The following is a 23966-nucleotide window of genomic DNA, read 5'->3' on the forward strand; positions in this document are numbered from 1 at the left end:
CGATCCGGGCACCGGCCAATCGGTGGCCCGGAAGTTGCAACATTGTTGAAACACTTGGAACATTTAATGGTAAAAGATTAGCTGGACAGGGTTCTTTCAGATATAAGCCCCAACCATTACATCTCAGGAAACAGGGGGAGAGAGCACCGTCTCCCGATGGTCCTCCAGCACCTTGATGTCATGACATGGGACTTAAACCGGCCAACTGACTGTAGCAGAGGCATCGGGCCAAGCGCTCCACACCATTACGCCACGGCACCTTTGGGCATTCAGCAGATGTCTCCGGGTGCTTTTGAGTTTTTATTTTTTATTCTAGCCTTGAAAAGTTCAAATTACTGCAGCATTGAGCTGTAGGAGGAACAGGCCTTGAACATGGAATGTCTGTACTGAAACCCTGATGATTAGACCACTGCACCATCAGTCAGACACTCTCAGGCAAAGTCTCCTGGTAATTTTGAAGTGATCTTTTGTTCGTTAGCCTTCAGTTAGTAAAGTTTAAATAACACAGCATCATATTAATCAGATCTTTCTTAGCGCTGTTGAGGTCTTCTTTTGTAAGCCAACATCTTAACCACTACGACAATTTGAGTTATCCTCATTTCTCATCATTTTGGACCATGGGCTATAGCCCATATCGTACGGCATACTATAGCACGCCGCTTTTCATCGTTTTTGACGATTTGAAAATAATGAAAATATGAAAAAAACGATGGGTTATAGCCCATGTCTCATTTAACCAGCCTTTTAGAATTTAGATGGACAGTGAAAATGTTCTTCATGAGACTAGAACCCTGACTAGAACGATATGGGCTATAGCCCATGGTCCAAAATGATGAGAAACGAGGATACGTTTTTTTTTTCAAAATTTCAAAAAACATGGGCTATAACCCATCGTTTTTTTATTTTTTCATTTTTTTCAAATCCTCCAAAATGATGAAAAATGGCGTGCTATAGTATGCCGTACGATATGGGCTATAGCCCATGGTCCAAAATGATGAGAAACGAGGCTAACTTTTTTTTTCAAAATTTCAAAAAACATGGGCTATAACCCATCGTTTTTTTATTTTTTCATTTTTTTCAAATCCTCCGAAATGATGAAAAACGGCGTGCTATAGTATGCCGTACGATATGGGCTATAGCCCATGGTCCAAAATGATGAGAAACGAGGCTAACTAAATAACTCAGAAACTACTCAGAAAGCACTATATTTCATATATTTCATGTCATAGTTTTAGAAATATAGCAAAGTGTCACAGAGCCACTTGACTAATGTGGGATTCGAACCCTGGACCTGTGGATCACAAGTACAGCTACTCATCACACTGAGCTAACTGCTGGTTACTACAACACAGCTTTTCTGTGCTAGTTGATGTTAGTGTGGAATGCAAAGTGTCAGTAAAGAATGGGGTGGGATTGGCCAATTTATTTTTTTGTACCTGAGTGGGCTTTGAACCCACCATCTCCCGATCATGTGGCAGCATTCTAACACACTGAGCCACTGGCTCCAGAAAATTCACACTTATTTTTTGTTTCTTTTGTTCTTCTGTAAACTCATAAAGTTTTTCACTCCGTGAGATCAGCCAAAGAGTCGAAGGGTTTTCTGTACCTCATTTGAACTGCCTAAATCCAGGATTGAAACAGGGACCGACCTTTAAATCTTCAGCAGGTTCGAACTTGATGCAGTTGAGAATGTCTGACTTAACCCACCTTTCAGAATATAGAGGTTCTTTAGGTTAAAAAACAATGCACACTTTCGACATAAAAGCCCTAAAGAAACAAGTGTAATTGGTGGAGGTGCTCTAGGTGATCGAGTTCTAGCGTGGCTACCAATGCGACTGTGTACCGAGGTACATGGCCAAAGCAGGTTCAAGGCCAGCCTGGGGGACCAAGCTGTAACCAAGCACTGAAGCCAATACTCATCGATGTACTCTGTTACCCTGGGTCTACTGGGATGCAGTACAGTGGGGCCGGGGGGGGGGGTATTTCCCCCCCGGTGTTTCCACACAGTAAAATGTGGGTGTTATGGCAAAATAAACTAGAACTGCACCCTATCGAGTGCCTACTTGCTTGTTGCACACAAGTAGGCCTACTAGTACGGACATTTATACAATATTTAGCTCACTCTTACATCAAGGATGTTTTTCCAAGTTTGTATGTGTATTACAAAGAGCAGGGCCTTTAGTTATTCTTTTTTCATTTTGCATCTTTGCAAGGTTGTACCTTTGTAGGCCTACCTGTCTCTAATGTATAAGCAAAGTTGGAGTCTTTGCCGGTTTGAACCGGCACACTTCTACTAGGTATACTACGGATATCATTTGACTTATCCGCTTGGCCATTGAGGCACACAAACATGTTGAATTTCTGGGCTGCTTTAAAGTTGTCCTTCTGGACCTTTAGATCTTCAGTCTAACGCTCTCCCAACTGAGCTATTTCGGCTTGCAAGTGTCAAATCCAGCATTTATTTTTTACATTGACTGTTACTTGTTACTTCTTAAACAAAAAAACTCATAAAGTTTTTCACCCAGGGAGATCAGCCTAAGAGTCATAGGGTTTGCTGTACCTCATTTCAACTGGCGAAAGCCGGGATTGAACCAGGGACCTTCAGGTCTATCAGTCAAACGCTCTCCCAACTGAGCCATTTCGGCTTGCAAAGTGTCAAATCCAGCATTTCTTTTTACATTGACTGTTACTTGTTACTACTTAAACAAAAAAACCTCATGTTTTTCACCCAGGGAGATCAGCCTAAGAGTCATAGGGTTTTCTGTACCTCATTTCAACTCCTGAAAGCCGGGATTGAACCAGGGACCTTCAGATCTTCAGTCTAATGCTCTACCAACTGCGTTATTTCGGCTTGTAAGTGTCACATCCAGAATATATTTTTCAATTGATTGTTAGTTCTTAAACAAATAAACTCATACAGTTTTCCCCCAGTGAGATCAGCCTGGGAGTCATACGGTTTTCTGTACCTCATTTGACCTGCTGAAATCCGGTTCCATTTGTACACTGTCAAAGTCACTAACTAATACTATCAACATCCATCTATTCTATATACCCTCTACAACAGTGGTTCCCAAACCCTTTCTTGTCAAGGATCCCAGAATTTACACTTTATTAGCCCGTGGAACCTAACCCTAACCCCAACCCTAACCCGGCTATAATCCATGGTCAAAAATGATGAAGTGATTTTGTCTTTTTTACAAAACCCCGTTTTTACCATGGGCTATAGTCCATGGTCTCGGAGTGATTTTCGTCTTTTTTTCAAATCCTCAAAAATGATGAAAAACGGCATGCTAGTGTACCCTAACCCTAACCCGGCTATAATCCATGGTCAAAAACGATGAAAAATGAGGATTTGAAAAAAAGACAAAATCACTTCCTGACCATGGGTTATAGTCCATGGTGTCGGAGTGATTTTCGTCATTTTTTTCAAATCCTCAAAAATGATGAAAAAACGGCATGCTACAGTACCCTAACCATAACCCTTGATCGTAGGAGATAGTAATGTAGGACTCTACAGATCAAGTGCTATCCAGTCATAAAGTTTGAACACTTGAAGAAACTACTACAGAAAACTGGAAACACTGCATCCTATCTGTAGGAATGAACAATCAACAGCAGGGGAAAACAGAAACAGGACGGAAGACAATGAGGCCTACATGGGTCACATATAATTCGCCCAGCTGGTACCCACTTAAGGCCCAATCAGATCCCAGTTCAAACCCATATAGGCAAACACAGGTGGCGCACACATGGTTCTGAAATAAAATGGCCCATTTGGATACCACCTAAGACCCACTTAGAAACCCGCAAAAGCCCATATGGGCTAACACGGGTGGGCCCTTTGTGAAAACTGGGTGCACGGCCCACTCGGAACCCATGCCCATAGCCCATGTCAAAACCCAAGTGGGGCCCAGATGGACATGTTAGCTGGGTACTCATGGACAATTAGGCAGGCAGGCAGACAGCTACTCAGACAGGCAGACAGACAGCTACTCATGGACAATTGGACAGGCAGGCAGGCAGACAGAAAGCTACTCATAGACAGGCAGGCAGACAGCTACTCATAGACAGGCAGACAGTAAGACAGCTACTCATTGACAGACAGACAAATAACTACTCATGGACAGACAGACAGACAGGCAGGCAGGCAGGCAAAGAGCTACTCATGTTATGTTATTATGTTATTATAACAGCTACTCATGTTATGTGCAATAATTTGTGCAGTTATGGAAACAGCTCTTTGTGTTTATGCAAGAAAATGTAACACATTTATTTATTTACATATTGTGTGCATGCACATTGTACTTTGATACATTTTGCGAAAATAAAGCAATTGAAAGAGAGAAGTTATCAAGTATCATTAATGTCGTAATTTTATCTACTGGCCCCTGGCCCCTTGCCATTTTTGTAATGTGGCCCACAGGTAAATCTATTTGAGTATCCCTGACGTAGGCTATGTGCCTTGTTGATGATTTGAGAGTTCAAGGTTTAAGCTAAATCTTGTTATCTAACTATACAGGCTAAAACGATATAAGCATCTGCGCTCTGAACACTGGCATCATCATGAAGAAATGGTTATGAGTCTTGACTGTCAAGTGTCAACCCTACTGTTACGTGATGAAAATCCACCTGTAAATGTCGATCCTCCGGTGACTATATTTCTCTGCCACATGCAGAAAGTAGCATATAGGAAACCGCTATGTATGCATATGGATATGGAAATAAATAATGGATTAAGCTGGACGAATATGTTTTACTGTCAGCTGCACATGCCCTCTTTCAGAAAAAAAAAGAAAGGGAAATCATGTAGCCTACTGTATGTCGTCTGTTATTTATTACGTTATTACACTGTGAAATCTATGTAGCAAATTAGTCATACTCATCATGAATAGAATCTTAGATGCTTGACATTTTTTGTTTTGTTTTTAGCAAGCGACACCGTTGTACTACATCCTAGTCACGCGTTAAGTTTTTCCCCCTTTTTGACATACGGAGGCCGCCGTACTGACGTCATCCAAACCCACGTGGTTAATCAAAACATCATGGCGGCTGGCTACAAGTAAGATTATCTACATGACAAATATTATACAATTGACTGTACACAGGATTGTGACATGAATGTTAATTATCCAATGTGTTAAGATTACTATTATCATTAATGAAAGTAGAAATAGTTAAAACGTGTGTCCGGTTTCATATTGATTGATTGAATACTTTATTAAGCAGAAATGCAAACAGCAGCAGAGTAAACACTTTGTCTTAAAAGTTGAAACAGCGGTTTCAACCCTTTTCATATCAAGGCAAGGCCCATTATCTATTGGGTATTTGAGCCACGGACCACTATTTGATGACACTTAGCCTCTCAGATCCAAAACGAACGAATATTGTGTCGGCAAAATTCGGCAATTCCATTCTGTATTGATGTTGGTACCATTAGGAGAGATAACAGGCAAACGTTGAAGGGTTGAATTGTGTAGACTTCTTGTAAATAAAGCAATGCAGATGTGTAACAATAATGTAACTCGTGAGAGAGCGTACAATTAAACCAAGGTCCATTTGGTTTAATTTTACACTCAAGATAATGAAGAGATAAAGATCTATATAAGGGGCCCATTTGCTTAGCAACTCTCCATCATTTAGCCGGGGACCACCTGGAACCTCCTCAAGGCCCGGACCACTGGTTGTGAACCACTGTCTTAAAAGGATAACACTGACTGCACATAAAGTGCTACTGAAAAGTTTATAAATTGGATATTAGATTAATAATCATTCATTCACCTAATGAAATGTAATATCAAATATCATTGTTGTTGTGTATTAATGATCACGGCATCCTCTACACCTCCTCCAGAACTGCTGAGCCACTGGAGTACCACAGAAGTTTTCTGGTAAGTGTAAAGGCCCATTCATAGTCTGGATTTTCGGTGGTGAGGTGACCACCGAACTACAACATGCCTTCACTGAGTCGCGGTGAAGAGCAAACCACCGCTCTCCCCCAGCCCTTCTCTCTGTTTTTACTCACCACCGCTCCACGTTATTACACCTCCGGTGGTCACCTCACCACCGGAGCGGTGGTCACCTCACCACCGAAAATCCACCAAAAACATTAGACTATGAATAACGCTTCACTCAACACCACGTCAGCACACATTGATCTTCACATTTAAATTTGGATTCTAAACGTTATTTCGGTTATTCAATGATGTGATTAATAGTTCATTGATTACTAATGGTCTCAAACAGCGCAGCAGTACTGCGTTGTTGGTCTTCTGAATTAACCTGCAAGGCTTTTCTCATTCAGAAAGAAAACTGTCGGCCGGATGGAAGGGAACTGTCAGAATTTAGAACCACAACTCTGAATATAGGTGAGCAACATCACAACACTGCTGTGATTTTCAACTATTTTCATTTCAAGGACCCCCCCCCCCCAGTTTGATATGCGACTCGCATTAAATGGCATTTGTATCTCGGAGACTCCCAATTTATATTGTAAAATCAATGTTAATTCAATTCTGAGCGTACAAATGGAAGGCCCGTTTAGCGTCCATTTGGTTCCATTTGTACACTCTCAGAGTTACAGACCCATAAGGGTCCATTTGGTTCCATTTGTACACTCTCAGAGTTACAGACCCATAAGGGTCCATTTGGTTCCATTTGTACACTCTCAGAGTTACAGACCCATAAGGGTCCATTTGGTTCCAAACTAGCTGCTGGGGACCCTCTGGAACTCCCTCAAGGGAACTAAGGCCCCCCTTTGGGAACTAATGCCCTACATGATATGCTACAGCGACAAAACGAAAGCATCACAACTATAAGTAGCCGTGCTTTGAGCTTGTAGATCAGGGGTGTGAAACTTAGATTTTTTCTTCTTCTTTCTGAATAATCTATTAATAAATGTGATTAACCGTTGTCCTCCACACACAGGCTCCATCTCCACAGCAGATGGCTCTGCGTTGGTGAAGGTTGGAAGCACCACAGTGATGTGTGGGATCAAAGTGGTGAGTCAGTGATGTAACCCAAGCAAATAGCAGTATGTACGTATGTAGGCCTGTGTTGTTCCATTAAAGATCCATGTGTATTAATAAACCCTTGATGTTTCACCAACCAAAGGAGCTGGCGAACCCAACCGTGGAGGCACCTCATAAAGGTTACATTGGTAAGTTCTATTCTATTGTGCAAGAATCTTTACGTTTTGACTACATGCTGTAGTACAATTATAAGTACACCATTGATGTGTGATCTGTTGGTAATATTCTGCATAGAAATAAAGTGATTGAATATTTTCACTTTCGGTGTTGCACTTTGTAGACGGTCCCTAACCGCTCAGCTGACCGTCTGCTGCCCATAGAGATGCATATAATCTATTAAAATCCTTTTGGGCTTCAAATGAAGTTGTAGTTTGTGCTTTATCTAATCGGGATAAGAATGAGATGTTTTTTGTGATTTAGGAATGTTGGTCACAATGGTCAGGCGTGTCACCCGCGTTTGGTTTGAAGTTATTAAAGTGACGTTCCAACATCGCATTGCAAAGCGGTGAAATAACTGTAGTAGGCTATGCTCCGTGTGTGACAGCTGCCTGTCTGCCACCATGGTGACATAGTGCTTTAATAGATAGATGGATAACACACCACTGAATTCGGCGATTGACCAATCATTCAACCAAGACATGTAATAAGCCCTTATAAACGTCAGTAGAAATATTGAGTCATCTCGGATTTCTCAATCTTTATATATTTTAATCAAATGTGACGCCTTAGTTGTAAATACCTGTGGAAATCCTGTTTCTCTCAACAGTATGTAGTGGGTAAGATATTGGAAGCTGTCCAAGCCTGTATTGAATGAAGTTATGCAATTCTAAAAGCTATTGTTTTAATCCAGAAGTTTTCTTTCTTTCCTAATCAGCCATATAATAGCTATATATGGACATATGCCATGATTTTGTGAATGTAACCTTAACTGTACCTTTAATATGGTGTCATTGACATTGTCAAAATGTGCATGTGTGTGTGTGTGTGTGTGTGTTCCAGTGCCCAACGTGGACCTGCCACCACTGTGTTCCTCTCGATTTCGTCCTGGACCACCGGGAGAACAGGCGCAGGCCGCTAGTCAGTTTATGGCCGATATCATTGAAAGGTACTATGTATCTCTCTCACACACACACACACACACACTAGGGCATTCACTTCTAGTCATTTTTACTAGTTGACTAGTTTACTAGTCGACTAGTTGTTTAACTACCTATTATGTAAAAAAATAATATATATATATATATTTTTTTTTGAAATAAATATAACATAAAATGACTTGTCAATATATTTAGTCTTAGTTTTAGTCACCATGGCTTAGTTTTTATTTAGTTCGTCAGGGGGGGGGGGTGACGGGGACGACGACAAAAGATTGTGGAAGAAAATTCAGAAGTGGGATTTATTTGGCTGTTAATAATCCTACTCAAATGTAATATAATCCATTTCCTTTGGCGTTGTAGCTCTGAGGTGATACAGACAGAAGACCTGTGCATTGAAAAAGGAAAGGTACGCTCACTGTCTTTGTTGTTGCCGTCAAATCACAGCCTATAAATTGGCGATTATCAATGACTTTTTCCATTTAATTAATCAAATTGAGAAATGTTTTTTCCGTATAGTTTTACATGTTTAATGTATCAACAAATTAACATTCTAATATATTTTCTTTTAACCGACTAGTCTGAACTCAACAATTCACAATTCATTAAATCGATTCGATGTCATCGTTGCACCAATAGTCGTGACGTAAACTGTATTATATCTGTATACATTTTGAGCCACATTGTTCCTTGACGATGCTGCGTTTCAGCTCTGCTGGGTCGTATACTGTGACCTCATGTGCCTCGACTACGACGGGAACTTGCTGGACGCTTGTGTCATTGCCCTGCTGGCTGCCCTGAAGAACAGTAAGTCCCCTGCAGATTAACGCGGTTCTACAGGGCGGCTGTGGCTCAGGAGGTAGAGCAGGTCGTCCAATGATCCCCGGGTCGGCGGTTCGAATCCCGGCTCCTCCTCCTGTCCACATGTCGAAGTGTCCTTGAGGCAAGACACTGAACCCCACATTGCCTCCAATGAGTTGGTCGGTGTGAGCTCGCCACCATTGGTGCGTGAATGTGGGAAGTGAGGACGCTGGCGTCGACTGTTCGCCGCTTCACCTCCCAATGTATGAATGAATGAACCGTTGTAAAGCGCTTTGAGCACTTGGAAAAGCGCTATACAAATGCAATTCATTATTACACAATCAATCTTCATTTCAGACTCTATAATAGGTAAAAAAAAAAAAAAAAAAACTGTTTACGAACACAACCTCATTATACCGTGAACTGCTATCCGTTTCAGCGCAACTTCCAGAGGTCACCATCGACACGGAGACATGTGCGCCCGCGGTGAACTTCGAGAAAAGAAGTGGTCTGCGAATTCACAAGCACCCCGTCGGCACCTCCTTCTGCATCTTTGACGAGTAAGTCAATGGTTTCACGGCAATGGGTTTTCATGTCGCTGGGAGACGGTCTCCGTGTTAACAAGTGACACTCTCATCCAACGTCACGCTGTATAGCTCCATCCTGTTTGTGGACCCCACGGTAGACGAGGAGATGTTGTCGACCGCTCAGCTCACCGTGGTGACGGACGAGGACGACCGTCTCTGCTCCGTCCACAAGCCAGGTGAGAAGATGCTTTTGGATGTGTACTGGTGGCGTGGACGGGCCAGGCACCCATACTCTCCATGTCACACAGGGCGTTCTGCATGGATGTGTACTGGTGGCGTGGGCCAGGGATGTGAACACATGGACATCAAAGGGGGGGCTTGAGCCCCTGCCCTCTCCAGTCCAGACCATGAATGCAGCATTTACTACGGTGAAAGAGATGCAAAAATGCCATTCCTTCCATGCCATTCCGGAAGGCAGCATTCAGGAGAATTGCTTTTTTCTTTTGTAGAAATCCATGTCGTACACCGCATCGCCAGTAGATAAAGAGTGCTGGGTTGCGACCCGAAAATAGCTGATCTACAAGCTCTCAACGCTGCGCGTTGTGAGCTTGTAGATCTGCTATTTTCGTCCAAAAGTGCCCTCTTACGGGATTTCAGCCCCTGCCTCTCTTCACGTCCCTGACATGGACACACCTACGCGTGTTACAGGTTGTTCTGTACTGTACTGTAATGTTGCATACTTAGAAAAGCACTATATAAATCTGAGCTATTGTGAAGAACAGTACTAGGAACATAGGTTTAGAACAATAATACCAAAACATAATTTTACATATTGTGCCATTCGTTTAGGAAACAAGAGAGCTGGTGTGGGGGTGGGGGGCCCACAGCTGTTTCACAAATCACAGGTTGGAACTTGGGAGTTGGCTTAACAATTTCTTTTGCTTTAACCCGTTCTGGGCGGGCCGGGAACCCCTGTGTGTTTTAAGCCATATGTTATACTTTAGCTATTGAAAAATAGCAGATCTACAAGCTCATAGTGCGGCACAGAGTGCCGCGCTATGAGCTTGTAGATCTGCAATTAAAAAATATATATATAATCTTTGCTTCAGACGAGGGTTTGGCGGCCCAATTACATATAGTTTTTGGAGTCCTTGACATGAAAGACCACTGACAAACACAGGGCTTTTCAGAAAACTGTCCGGATTTTAGAAGGCATTTGTAGAATGGTCCGTCAGGTCGAAATGGGGCTAATCTCTTTGTCTTCCCCTCAGGCGGGACGTCGCTGTCTGCAGAGAAGCTGCAGGAATGCATCAGCCGGGCCACCGCACGCCACAGAGAGATCCGCAAACTCATCGACAAAGTCGCACAGAGTGTCAAGGCAGCGGCATGAATATAAAAAAGAAAAATCCAGACACTTTTTTTTGTTTTATCTAAAAGTTGTATTTTCCACTGTCAATATATATTTTCATTTTCATTTTTTTCATAACAATAAAACTGCTGACAAAAAGACAGTCTTTAAAAAAATTATTCCTCAGTGTCCGGGAATGCCTCTCTCTCTCTCTCACTCACACAACACAAACACTCCATTCGCTTGACGTCTTGTGAAGAATACAGTCATAGATCCTGGACTAATTAAAAGGAAATGCTTCTTTTCTTTTCTTCTTCTCATCATCAAAATATGCTGTACAAAAAACAGACACACTGTGTTGCATGTATGGGGGGGCCTGGGTTCAGCCCTGCACAGGGGGTTTTCCATAGAGCAAATGGTTCTCAACTTTTCAGGCCGCCACCCCCCCCCCCAAAATCATATTTGAACTGGGGAGACCCCAACCCCTGACAACAAGCAATTGGAATCGTTTAGAGTTGAGGGCATTATATTTTTGTTTGACTCGGTTCCACAGAAATAGTGAAAATAGCCTATCTACAAGCTCACGACACGCAACGTTGTAGATTGGCTAGTTTTAAAAATGTGGCTCTTATCAGTTCTATAGTATAGTTAGTTGATTACTTTCGATTTTATGGGGGGAGGGGGGTATTAAAAAGGTCTTAAGTCCTTAACCCATTTTGGGGCGGGAACCCCTTTTGGTGTTAGCATTACGTCATGCTTTAGCTATTTAAAAATAGCAGATCTACAAGCTCGTACAGTAGGTCTGCTATTTTTGAAAAATCAAAGAACGACTGACACAGAAACGTAGTCTTTTCAGAACACTGTCAGGATGTAGAAGACATTTTTTTTAGAATCTGATCTCAGGTCAGAATGGAAACTGTCAGGAGGACGTAGAAGACATTCTTAGAATCTGATCTCAGGTCAGAATGGGTTAACTGACCCCCCCCAGGGGGGGTCCCGAGCCTCGGGTTGAGAACCAGTGAATTAGCACAGAACTTCCCAACAGACGTTATAAAGAGGTAGAGCGGCCGGCAGCCCCCCCATCAGGCACTACTCTGAAGACCCAAATTAGCATGGCTATAAGAATGTACCGACAGTGTGTATCTAAAGAATGCGTACACCGGCAGTGACCGACAATGTGAATCTCCCCAACAGTGTTGCTCAACCAGATAAAAACAGACCTGCAAGGTGACGAGTATAGGGTTTGCCAACTACCTTGAAATTCAAACGCGTCCATTACGTCTAAGATGAAATCAGATCCCGTCTGAAGCGAGTGGTGCTGTACTGTTACAAGCCCTCCTCCTCCCTGGCCTGTGTGTTATTAGGCTGTGCAACAGTGACACCTGGTGGTGAACAAACGCTATGTGTCGTGCTCGGACACAGGGACAGACCCAGGGACACAGCCACACACACACACACACACAGCCGTCTATACGAGTGGTTGCACCGCTCAAAAAGATGAGGGACGCACAGAAAAAGTTAAAAACTCACTGTATACATGTACAGTTTTTTCCAGATATTATATTAACCACTTGAACCCAGGCGTTGCGAGCTTGTAGATCGTCTATTTCTGGCAAAGATTGCACGCGGAAAAAAGCGGTGCACATACAGAGACAACTCCGGTCCAGTTTACTAAGTCCAGAGGGTTTAACCCATTCTGAACGGGAACCCATTTTGGTGTTAGCATCATGTTATGCTTTAGCTATTGAAAAATAGCAGATCTACAAGCTCAGAGCTTGTAGAGGATGCTGTTTTTGAAAAATCGAAGAACGACTGACATTTTTACAATCTGATCTCAGGTCAGAATGGGTTCATCAGACCAGTGTGTGTCCTAGTGGAAACCTCGTATGAATCTGATCTCGGTGTAAGAATGGGTTAAGTGTAACCTGTATTATAGTACACGTATATGAGCCGTTTCAACTTGCTAAGATGTGTCCGTATCAGTTCAATAAGTCTCCGTTTCCAAATAAGGGACGATTCCTTATTTCAAGGGTTGGTTGGCAACACTATAGCTACGAGTTGCGTTTGCTTCGTAAACCTTGCAGGTGGGTTCCTTTTGGGCAACCGACGACTCCCCCCGTGCGCCGGATTTCAGATTAATTAATCTCAACACTCCCGGACTTTTGCCGCGCAGCTCTTTCGTCGGCGGAGTTTCGTCGGAGCCAATGGCCGCCGACGACGATTGCTCAGGGATAAGACTTCTTCTACCTGAGGGTCAACTCTGCGAGCGCAGGAGCGATTTTTTTTTTTTTTTTTAGTCGTTCGGTTAATCTCGGTCGATGTGGTTTCCGCAGAGGGACGTTTCTCACAGAAGGTTAATGTGTAATGGACCCCCCCCCCTTCCCTTCCCTTCCCCTCACCCACCACCTATACTGTATAAGAACCCTTTTATATGACGTCCAATTTCCGTTAAAAAAAATTACGAATAATGTTCCTTTAAAGTCCCCCCCCCCCCCCCCGTGTGTTCTAAAAAATAAATGACCCCGTCCGTCCCCCCTCCGCCGTCGTGGTCCAGGGGTTCTCCAAATAAAAACCCCGGAAACACATAGAAAAAAAATCATGACAATTATTAATTCTCAGCTACAAAAAAAAAAGGACAGACAGAAAATGTTAGTTGTTTTCGTTTGTCGTCGTCTGGTCGGTCTCCACGGAGACACAAACGAGTATATAGCACAGCATGGTTCATTCATATCCTGATGATGTTTGTGTGTGTGTGTGAGCGAGTGTGTGTGTGTGTGAGTGATTGCGTTGTTCTTCGTCACGTTTTGGGTAGTGGCTGCGGCACGCTCCTCTTCCTCTTACTTCTTGGTTGGTTGGCGGTATGCTGCTGCCGCGCCGCCACCGCCGCTAGCTGTGGAGCCACCGCCGCCCCCATAGCCATTTGCTGCTGCTGCTGCATTTGGTGCTGCAAGAATTGCAACTGTCACAGAGGAGAGAGGAAGAGGAAGAAGAAGGAGAAGAGTTTGGGTTCAACTGACGTGAGCAACGACAGTATACGAGTACAGCGACTTGCAATGGTTCCGTTTTTCAGGATACTCAACCCGTCTAGCTTACTTCGATTCTAAAAAAGGTCTTCTACATCCTGACAGTTTTCTGAAAAAGCCACGTTTCTATGTGTCAGTCGTTCAAAAATAGCAGATCTACAAGCTCATAGCGCGCCACCGAGTGGCGCGCTATGAGCTTGTAGATCTGCTATTTTTCCAATAGCTAAAGCATTAACATGACGCGAACACCAAAAGGGGTTCCCGGCCCAAAATGGGTTAAAAAAAAAGGGTGATAAATGCCTACACAGAGGGCGCTACTGATCTCATTCCCACCAGAGTCGGCACAAGCATGGGGATGAATTCTTTCTACTAGTATGCCACCACAATATGGAATGCCCTACCACCAGCCATCACAATCGTTGTGTATAACTGTAGCCTATACATCAGTACTGTTTTTTTTTTACAAAACTGTAATTGAAAGTATTAAGTCAATCAAAGCTTGTGTTTCTCTGTAACATCGCTGTTAACCCCATTCTGGGCGGGAACCCCTTTTGGTGTTGCCATCATGTTATGCTTTAGCTATTGAAAAATAGCAGATCTACAAGCTCATACTACGAGCTTGTAGGTTTGCTATTTTTTTGAAAAATCGAAGAACGACTGACATAGAAACATATGCCTTTTCAGAAAACTGTCAGGACGTAGAAGACATTTTTAGAATCTGATCTCAGGTCAGAATGGTAAACTGTCAGGATGTAGAAGACATTTTTAGAATCTGATCTCAGGTCAGAATGGGTTGAAGTGGCAATCAATCAAGCCCGGCTTGTGTGTGTGTTTCTGCAGTGCAGTACAAACAACCAATGTTCTCGACAGACGCTAGATCCTTTGTAGCGCACACTTTAGCAACCTTCAACGACTTCATTGTTGTACAATAAGTGACCTACAAGCCCAAGTAATAAGCCATCACAATTCACTGTTGGCTTGTAAATCAGTCATTTACAGTAAATCTGCAAGCGGACTGCCGTGCGATTGATTATGTAGCATTGCAAGCATCATTCCTTGGATCACTTACCCTGTTGTTGGTTTACCAAGGTTCATAGTGCTTACTACTACCCCAACCTTGTACTGTTTAAGTTTGCTAAAATACCAACGTTGACAATAAGGGCCTTTCTCCGCCCCACCCCTCTCCAATTGTTTACGTTGCGTTTAGGATCCAAGATTGCCGCCGCAGCACCAGGACTTAGGGCCGATTCATACTCCTATTTTACCGCTGTTTCGGCGCTGTAGTGCCGAAATGATTTCGGCTCGTCAGAAATTTTCAGTAGCACCGAAGAGCCGACTTCAGGACGGTACCCCCCCCCCCCCCCCCCCCCGAACCTCAAATGACGTCAAATTGTAGGCTCTACAGAGCCGAACCGACTTTTATTCGGCTCTAAAATAGGAGTATGAATCGGCCCTTAGGCCTTACTGGCCTGCGTTTCACACATTCAAGACGCCTGTCTTGAGTCTATAGCAGATCTACAAGCTCATAGCGCGCCACCAAGTGGCGCGCTACAAGCTTGTAGGTCTGCTATTTTTGAAAAATCGAAGAACCACTGACATAGAGACATAACTTTTTCAGAAAACTGTCATTTTCAAACAGACATTTTTTAGAATCTGATCTCAGGTCAGAATGTGTTAATGTAATCAGTTGTGGGGCAGCGTTCCAACAGCTGGCAGCTTTTCCCAGACGTTCAACTCAATATGTGGCACCATAAAATAAACGTGTGAAGGGGTTGGTTATGAGTTAGTGAAGCTGCTATGCGCTGAAGCTTGGTAGGACAGTTTGAAGAAGAGACAAGGGAAGGGGGGGCTTGCTGGGCTCTGTGCATTAACTGTAGCCTGACGACTTCTGATCTCTACAAAAAGCTCATACCAGTATCCATTTTTTTCCATCGACAGCATGGGCGAAACAGCCAGATGATGTTTTTTTTAGTTGCTAAGATCCAATTCCATAAATCAAGTCAAATAAACAATGCAGTCACTTTTCCCCAGCAGCGCCAAAAAGGAAAAGTGTGTTTAATGCATTTTAGAATGTGTGCAGCATGTGGTTTGTGGCCAATCGATGGCATTATTGACTAGCAGCAAGGCACCAGATTTAAGCCGGAAACACAAATGACGCTTTCAGGGGGAAACCTAGAAATCGTAAATCTACAGTTTGTGCACAGAGTCTATGGGCTGGAAGTAGGAAGTGAGAGAGAGCAGGAGGGGAGTGGGGGGAGAGACGGGGTCGTGTTGGGGGAGAAACGGTCAAGCAGGGACCAGTGTTTTGACACTTCAAACACTTCAACCACCCCACACAGAAAACACTACAAAAACAATGTTTACAGATATATTAAAATGGTCAAAATCAGCCACCCTCACATGAAGGAGAATATCATATTATATTCATTCGTTTAAATATATTACGTATAGATATCGATTATCTATTAGTATAATTTCGACCTCACATTTTGATTGGCGTTAGTACCGACATCGAAAGGTAACTCTCCACCACACCGACGTCGGTGGCGGTAAGTGTTGGAAAGCGTCTGTTCTGTTGCCCAAAATCCGCTGGTGAATGTGCGTGTGGGTACAGACGGCACGCTGTCGTGTCAGGTTGTCAATTTGTAGGGAAGCGTCGAAAGCCGAAACGAGCAATTCGGGGTCGGCTTTCGACGGTTTCGAAGCAGCAGGCAAAAGATATCAAGCCGTAGGCTATTTTTTTTAGCACCGTGACCATAGTAGCCATCTGTCTGTGACTGTGTCAGTTCTTTTCAACCCTTCCAAACGATCTCGCGACTGACCCGTCTGCAGTAATCTGTAGTATAGTCGTCTGTTTTGGTGGAGACTAGAGCTATACCTCAACGATAAAGAGCACTGCATCTCTTTATACCCCGCCTTAATGAATACTGGACTACTCGCCCCGGTGCTTGCCCGTTTTTCCTCCCGGAATTTTCCCCAGTGAGGGGGATAACTTTGTAATATGCTATTGGCTGTTTGTATTCTTTTTGGAAAAATATAAAAAGATACTGCTGTGGAAAGGCTATATTATTTGACTTATATTGAACCTATAAACAATTTAGTATTATTTAGTATATGTAAGGTTTTGACCCCTCAAATGGTACCTCGTCAGATAATCCCCACATATCCTACAACAACTTCTGTGAACAGACTTCACTGTAGTAGCTTTTCATAAATTATATTTGTACTTAGGCTGTTCTGCTGTCATGAAAGTTTATAGTTAGAGAAATTCAAAGTCCAGCCGTCTGCTGTCCAGCCTCTCCCACCCCTCACTGGGGAAAATTCTGGGAGGAAAACAGAAACGGGGCGAGTAGTCTTGTTACCGCCTTAATGACCTTATTTATACCATTAGTATTATATTATTATAACCTAGCGACTGCATTAAAGGGATAGTTCAGATTTTTTTTAACTTAAGTTGTATGAAATACTTGCCATTAATATAGTGGTTGCAACTGTATTAATTGATTGCCCGAGTCCCGTGGTGGGAGTTCTGCTCTGGTTTTAGTGAATATTAAGTAGTTCTGGTCATTTTATGGGGGGCACTGGGGGCCACGCAGTAAAAGTAAATTAATCCACAAAACGAACGTAATTTGTATTGTTGGCCTATTTCAAAAATATTAGCGCGACTTTCGTTCAACTTTGACCCCTCCATCACATGGAACTATTTTTTTGGGGCGTAGTGATATGGACACAAAAAACATGGTTCTGTGTGATAGAGGGGTAAAAAAAAGAACGAAAGTTGCACTAATATTTTAGAAATAGGTCAACGATACAAATGACATTAGTTTTGTGGATTAATTTACCTTTACTGCGTGACCCCCCCAGTGCCCCCCCACAAAATGACCGGAACTACAAAAACCAGAGCAGAACTCCCAACACGGGACTCGGGGGAATCAATTATTACAGTTGCAACCACTATATTAATGGCAAGTATTTCATACAACTTAAGTTAAACAAATCTGAACTAACCCTTTAAATAACAGTTTGCTACCTACTGTCATCAAATCTATTGTTTTGTATGAGACTTCAATGTGGGGTACTTCACACCTCGCTTTGGAAAAGAAACCCCCAGCTTTCATCATCCAGCGTAAGCACTAAGGATGCACAATACAGACACTTTTGGGATGATGACCAATATAACCAATTATTTCCATGTGGTGACCGGTCTTGCTATATACCGTCACAGGTTTGGCACTTCCAGCACATCATGTGTGTAACTAATCTTGTTTGTATATTTGGCTTTCCGTATTTATTTTATTTTACCATATTGTTGTGTGCAAATAAACGAAATAAACTAAACTAAAACCGTCACAGGTATGATGACCAATATATCATGCATCATTAGTAAAAACCAGAGCAAAAACAAACAAGCATGCAGCTCGGCAACTGTGATTTAGCAAAGGCAGCAACTTCAAACTCAACACCTCCAATACCGTACATTAGGCTTACTGTATGTTACATTGGATAGGAGTGTCTGCCAAATGCCTACATTTAAACTGTATGTCTTATGCCTACAATGTATCATATTTTAATCATTTATTTGAATAATTAAAGCATTTTAATTAACCCATTTTGGGCGGGAAGTGGGAACCCATTTTGGTATTGGCATCATGTCGTGCTTTAGCTATTGAAAAATAGCAGATCTACAAGCTCATAGCGCGCCACCGAGTGGCGCGCTACGAGCTTGTAGGTCGGCTATTTTTGAAGAATCGAAGAGCGACTGACATACAGTAGAAGACATTTTTAGAATCTGATCTCGGGTCAGAATGGTAAACTGTCAGGATGTAGAAGACATTTTTAGAATCTGATCTCGGGTCAGAATGGTAAACTGTCAGGATGTAGAAGACATTTTTTTAATCTGATCTCAGGTCAGAATGGGTTGCCTAAGAACACACCGTTACTGGTGGTTGGCCACTGTCATCACTATGTCAAACCAAACATCGCAACAAGGGAGTGTTGTGAATGTGTGAAACTGTCTAAAAACTGAAACAACCAAATGAATAGGGGGTGGTGGTGGTGATGATGATGAAGAAGATGGAGGATTTATTTACTTAAGTATAGTATTGATTATTATTACAAAACATACATGAACCACTTCAGCCTATACATTCCGTTTGATACCAGTCGTTCTGTAAGCTCACAACGCTTGTGAGCTTGTAGAGCGGCTGTTTTGAAAAGATTTCTATACATTTCATACATTTGAAAACTTTCATTCACATTCTGCATACTTTTGGTACTTTAAGTACATTTTGTTACCAATACCTTTGTACTTTTACTCAAGTAAACGTTGAATTCCAGACTCAGTATTTTTTTTTTTTTTTTTTTTTTTATTAATTTTTTTATCCCACGATTTTGTAACCCAGTTTTTCTTTTCACCCAGTGCCAATTATCTAATGTAATCCTGGGCGCTACACTTCCTCTGCCAACCTGGGGGGGCAGCGGACTGACCTCATGCCTCCTTCTATGCATGAGGAGTCCAAGCTGCTTCTTTTCACCTGACAGATGGGAATTTCCCCGGCCGGACGTAGCGCGTGGAAGGGACACGTTATTCCGACCAGTTCCTTCCCCCTCCATCAGGCGCCCCGGCTGGCCTAGACTCAGTATTTCTACATTGTACTTTTCTTTCCACCACTTGTGTGAAGCGCTCCTTATATTAGTTCCTATAGACGGTTTTGTCCTAAAGCCCTAAACCACACCAAAAAGGTCAAGACGGTTTAAGCGTTGTCCCTGCGCTGTGATATGCCTTGTTGCACGACGTTGACCCTATAGTGATTCAACGCATGGAATTCAATGGCCCCCCCAAACCACACCAAAGGCTCGAGACTGTTTTACTCCTTTTGCAACCGTTTTGACCCAAGGAGTTGCATGGTGGCGACCCTTTGGTTTCGGTTAAGGCTTTATAGGCCCCTCATGTTGCTGAGAGACAATACCAAATGGGACACAATTTCCACCTGGACGGAACGTAGTTTTCGTAGGAATGCGTGCTTCCGTTCTGTACGACGATGGCAAGCGTGCAGGCGGCACACGGCCGCGAAGCAGACAGCGTGGGATGTGAATCGATCCCTGTGAGGACCGAGGTGCTTCCCGAGCGTTACGTGAGCCGAGCGAGTGAGTGAGAATCTGTGCCAAGGGCGTGCTGTTGTACTCAGCTCTGCTTCGTTTCGTGCTTGCGGATCTGCTACTTTTGAGTGATCAAGTAGGGCGTTAATTTACGAAAAAAAAATGTAATAAAATAAAATAACGCAAAAAAAGGTTAACACCCCGAAAGCCCCGGGGGGGGGGGGGTATTTGTAACCATTAAATCAGGACGTCCCCCAGCGGTTTGTTTCTTCGGGACCTATTTCGAGGTTGCTCACGTGCCATTTTGGGAGTGGCTTGAAGTAGCTTGGATGTCGCCAAAACACCCCCCGGCGAGGTGATCGACACCAACCAACGGGAGGCATATGATTAATTCTAAAACGCGACTATAGCGAGACCGCCCGTCAAAAACATAATCTTCGGTTGGAATTGGACGGATTGCTTTTAGATCAAGAATTATTTCACGTTTTTAAGATTTATAGCGCTCCCAAGGTGTTAAAACATGGAGATGGAAGGTTCCTCTGCCCGACAGTGACGATATATTAGTCGAGTGAACCAAAACGGTTCACTCGACTTAAGGCAAAACCAAACCATCGTGGTTTGGATTGGAAACATCCATTGTTGTTATATATTGTTGACATTTTTAAACCGTCTATATATATATATTTATATATATATATATATAGAGGGAGAGAGAGAGAGAGATGTTAAAATTGCTGTATTACTTGAATCTGTGGCTGCTGCTGCTGTTGCTGAAGCCTTGACGAGGCCTGGGGGAGGGGCCCAGAGCCGTCGAGCCCACAGCCCAACTGGGACAGCACTAGTGGGGGAGGAAGGAAGGGAAGGGGGCAGGGAAGGAAACGAGGTAGGGAGGGAGGGAGGGAGGGAGGGCGAGGTGAGGGGCAGGAATAAGAGAGGTGTGAGGCATGGATGAAAAGTGTATGGAGAGACAAGCGGTAGGGGGGGGGGGGGGGTTTAGGGACGAGGGTTTCAGCAGAACGTTTAGAAGCCAAGGATATTATAGTTGTGGCATTTTTCTTTAGTTTTAAACCTTTTTTTTGTTTGTTCTAAATTTCGGTTTAATTTTAGCTCGGTTTTTTTTAAACGGGCTTTGTGCCGAAAAACTGTGCTATATACGAATATCATGCCGGTAAAAAAAATATATATATATATAAAATATTGTGTATTAAGTGTGTATTGTGTAAGTTAGAACATTGACAGCTTTCATCACCCCTGTAACGAAATCAATTGAAAAAGATGAAAAGTAAGGATATTTCTCTGCGGATTTAGTTAGCTTTTAGTTTGTTTTGTAATTATTGCGTTATGTTATACTTTAGCTATTGGAAAATAGCAGATCTGCTATTTTCGAAAGGTCGTGAAAAATGTTGCGCACATCTTTGAATATATATTCATACAGACGTTTTCAACTCAAATCTTTGCTACTGGTATATAATACATATATATTTCCGGGGGTCCTTGACGTGAAAATGTTTTGAGAACGACCGATGACATAACCTAGGGTCTTTCAGAAAACTGTCAGGATTTTTTAGAAGACATTTGTAGAGTCGTCCCTCAGGTCCAAATGGGTCAATAATACAAGTTGAATTAACTATAATAACCTTGGTGGAGAGACGAGTGGACGACACGGCGAATACGAGGACAGAGGAGGCGGCGGGGGGGGGGGGGGGGGGGCGAGGAGTAGAAGGTCAAAGGTCAGGGAGGGTAGCAGGAAAAGGTTGAGTAAACGAGTGGAAGGGATGGATAGAAGACACACACACCGAGCAGCAGAGGAGGTGAAGAGAGAGAGACGGGGGGGTGGGGGTGGGGGTGGAACAAACAAAAAAAAAAAAAAACGAGAGAACGGGAGAGGAACAGATGAAGAAGAGAGAGAGAGAGAGAGAGAGAGGTGGGGAACTCTTCTTCTTCTCCTGACGGAGGTTATTAACGGTATAGCAGTGAGATGGAACAATGGCTGATTTCAGTAAAAAAAAAGAAAAAATATATATATGTTTGTTATAGACGACATGATGCCAGCCTCCTGTGTACCAGTAACTAATAATAACACATGACGTTTAGTAGTGCTAAGTTAGTTAGAAAACACTGACGTGTCAGGGACGTGTTAAAAGCGTGTGTGTGTGTGTGTGTTAAGAGAGAGAGAGAGAGATACCTGCCGTCTGTGGGGACATGAAACCTCCCACTCCAAGGTTGATGACCGTCTGTTGTTGCTGACTTCCGAGACCTTGGTCGGAGCCCGGGTCGCCCTGGAGCACAGGTCAACAGGTTAAACAGGGAATGAATCAAAGCAGGACATCGTCACTGCAGGCCCCGTTTCTCAAAAATAATAAAAGACAATAAATAGACGTAAATAGGTTTTCAATGTAACGTAAGAGTTCCCGGGATGCAGGGATGGTCTTTTATAGAATTTATAGAATCCAAAACTCATTAAATGTCCCCTAAAAGTTAGATGAGTCCCAGCAGGTGACATTTTATGAGTCCCACTTCAACGACGTTATAGGAGTCATATTTTTTTGGTTATAATGTGGTTACATTCACGTAGAAACCAGGAGAAGAAATGATGATTGTAACTAAAGCTAGCAAAAATAAACACAAATAAAAACACAAAATTCCGCACAAGCTCTGCTATTTTTGAAAAATTGAAGAACGACTGACATTTTTAGAATCTGATCTCAGGTCAGAATGGGCTAATCAGACCAGTGTGTGTCCAGTGGAAACCTCGTATGAATCTGATCTCAGGTCAGAATGGGTTAATTACACAGAAGATGGCGTGCAAAATGCAAAATGTGACTCACCGTCTCCCCCTGCTGTTGAGGGCTGTTTGTGGCCGACTGACTCTGTTGAGGGGAGAACTGAGAGAGCTGAGAGTTGAAGATCAGAGGACCAGTGGGGATCTGCGCGCACGCACACACACACACACACACACACACACACACACACACACACACAGGGGGGTACACACACACGTAAGCCACAAGGATGAGAGGAAGCAGGGGAAGAATTGAACCGTTTTAAACCTCTCATTTGCTAAGAATGCATCGTGATGTGACGCGTTGTTAGCTTGTAGATCTGCTCCTTTTTTGATGCCGAGCAACAGTGTCGTACTGAAGGAACATACATTAAGCTTAACAAACAGTGTGTAAGGTTTAAACACTTACAGTACACCCTATATATAATAATAATAATAATAATATATACTATTACTTAGTTGATAGGAGGCCCCACACCCCTTCATACTAGGTCTGCTGTTTTTACCCTTAATACCAAATCTCTTCATCAAAAATAGCCAATCTGGACCTGACGGTTAGCTCAACCTACTGTAGGCTGCTGAGCCAGCCAGACGGTTAGCTCAACCTACTGTAGAGAGAGTCATAGCTTAATTTGTTGTATCAAAAGTGAGACTAAAAACAATAACGCCACAGCTGCCTCTAATATGGCAAAGAAGGGAGTGACACGGGTGCGGGAGCAGGACAACCTACGCTACACCAAGTTGAGTGTCATACCTGTAGCAGGTTGAGTGGTCTCAGCCCAGCGCCGCTGTTCAGGCCAAACGGACTCCCTGTGCCATTCAAAAACAAAACAATTCATTATCGATACCGAAATAATACCTTGCGAATTTACGAAAGTGGAAAACGATTCTTAACACATTTAGTACCGGAACTGCATCAAAATAAAGGCGCTGCTTGCGCCGGAGTAATCGCCAGAGTAGTGATCGCTTCCATTTTGAAAGCCATGAACCGGAAATACTTTCTTAAAAAAGTTGACTGACAAAGTGCCATCACAATCTCCGATCATCTTAATATATTTATATACGCTACAAAAAGAGTTCATATTTTGCGGGAGAGACGGATGAGGAGCAGAAACGCAGCGCCAGCATATCGATCCATTCATCACCACGGAGAGCGCCCTGGATGAGGAGATACGAGTCATTCTTTCCGCCGCGCTAACATGAGAGTCAATGACAAGCTAATAGTTTCACAGAGCGTTAGCATACGGCAAGCGAAAAGCGAAAT

The 23966-nt window shown here is 43.0% G+C and overlaps 2 protein-coding genes across 4 annotated transcripts in view; one reads left to right on the plus strand and one right to left on the minus strand.

Moving 5' to 3' along the window:
* The first annotated feature begins 5008 nt into the window (after positions 1 to 5008).
* On the plus strand, positions 5009 to 13150 carry exosc8 (exosome component 8). 2 transcript variants are annotated; one of them, XR_013965176.1, is made up of 12 exons: positions 5009 to 5059; positions 5852 to 5888; positions 6302 to 6365; positions 6925 to 6998; positions 7111 to 7156; positions 8028 to 8133; positions 8486 to 8531; positions 8833 to 8929; positions 9363 to 9483; positions 9580 to 9686; positions 10722 to 12768; positions 12809 to 13150. XR_013965176.1 is itself a non-coding variant. In XM_080780546.1 (11 exons), exons 1-11 carry the CDS (start codon positions 5043 to 5045, stop codon positions 10838 to 10840), a joined length of 834 nt encoding a protein of 277 aa, XP_080636672.1. In that variant the 5' UTR covers positions 5009 to 5042; the 3' UTR covers positions 10841 to 13150. The 2 variants fall into 2 exon arrangements, 1 of the variants encoding a protein (XP_080636672.1); XM_080780546.1 differs by having other exon boundaries at positions 10722 to 13150.
* Positions 13151 to 13294: 144 nt separating this feature from the next.
* Positions 13295 to 23966, minus strand: part of supt20 (SPT20 homolog, SAGA complex component) — a 31086-nt gene continuing 20414 nt past the window's right edge. Inside the window, exons 20-24 of one of the 2 annotated variants that reach the window (XM_080780543.1) lie at positions 23457 to 23512; positions 22749 to 22847; positions 22106 to 22199; positions 20664 to 20758; positions 13295 to 13757 (exon numbers count right to left, since the gene is read on the minus strand). In XM_080780543.1, the coding sequence (XP_080636669.1) occupies positions 13596 to 13757; positions 20664 to 20758; positions 22106 to 22199; positions 22749 to 22847; positions 23457 to 23512 (506 nt within the window). In that variant the 3' untranslated portion in view covers positions 13295 to 13595. The remainder of the gene's footprint in view (positions 13758 to 20663; positions 20759 to 22105; positions 22200 to 22748; positions 22848 to 23456; positions 23513 to 23966) is intronic. The other variant, XM_080780544.1, reaches the window with a different exon arrangement.

Source organism: Protomyctophum bolini (genome assembly GCF_963924005.1).
Source record: "Protomyctophum bolini genome assembly, chromosome: 13".
In the NCBI taxonomy this organism is placed as follows: Eukaryota; Metazoa; Chordata; class Actinopteri; order Myctophiformes; family Myctophidae; genus Protomyctophum; species Protomyctophum bolini.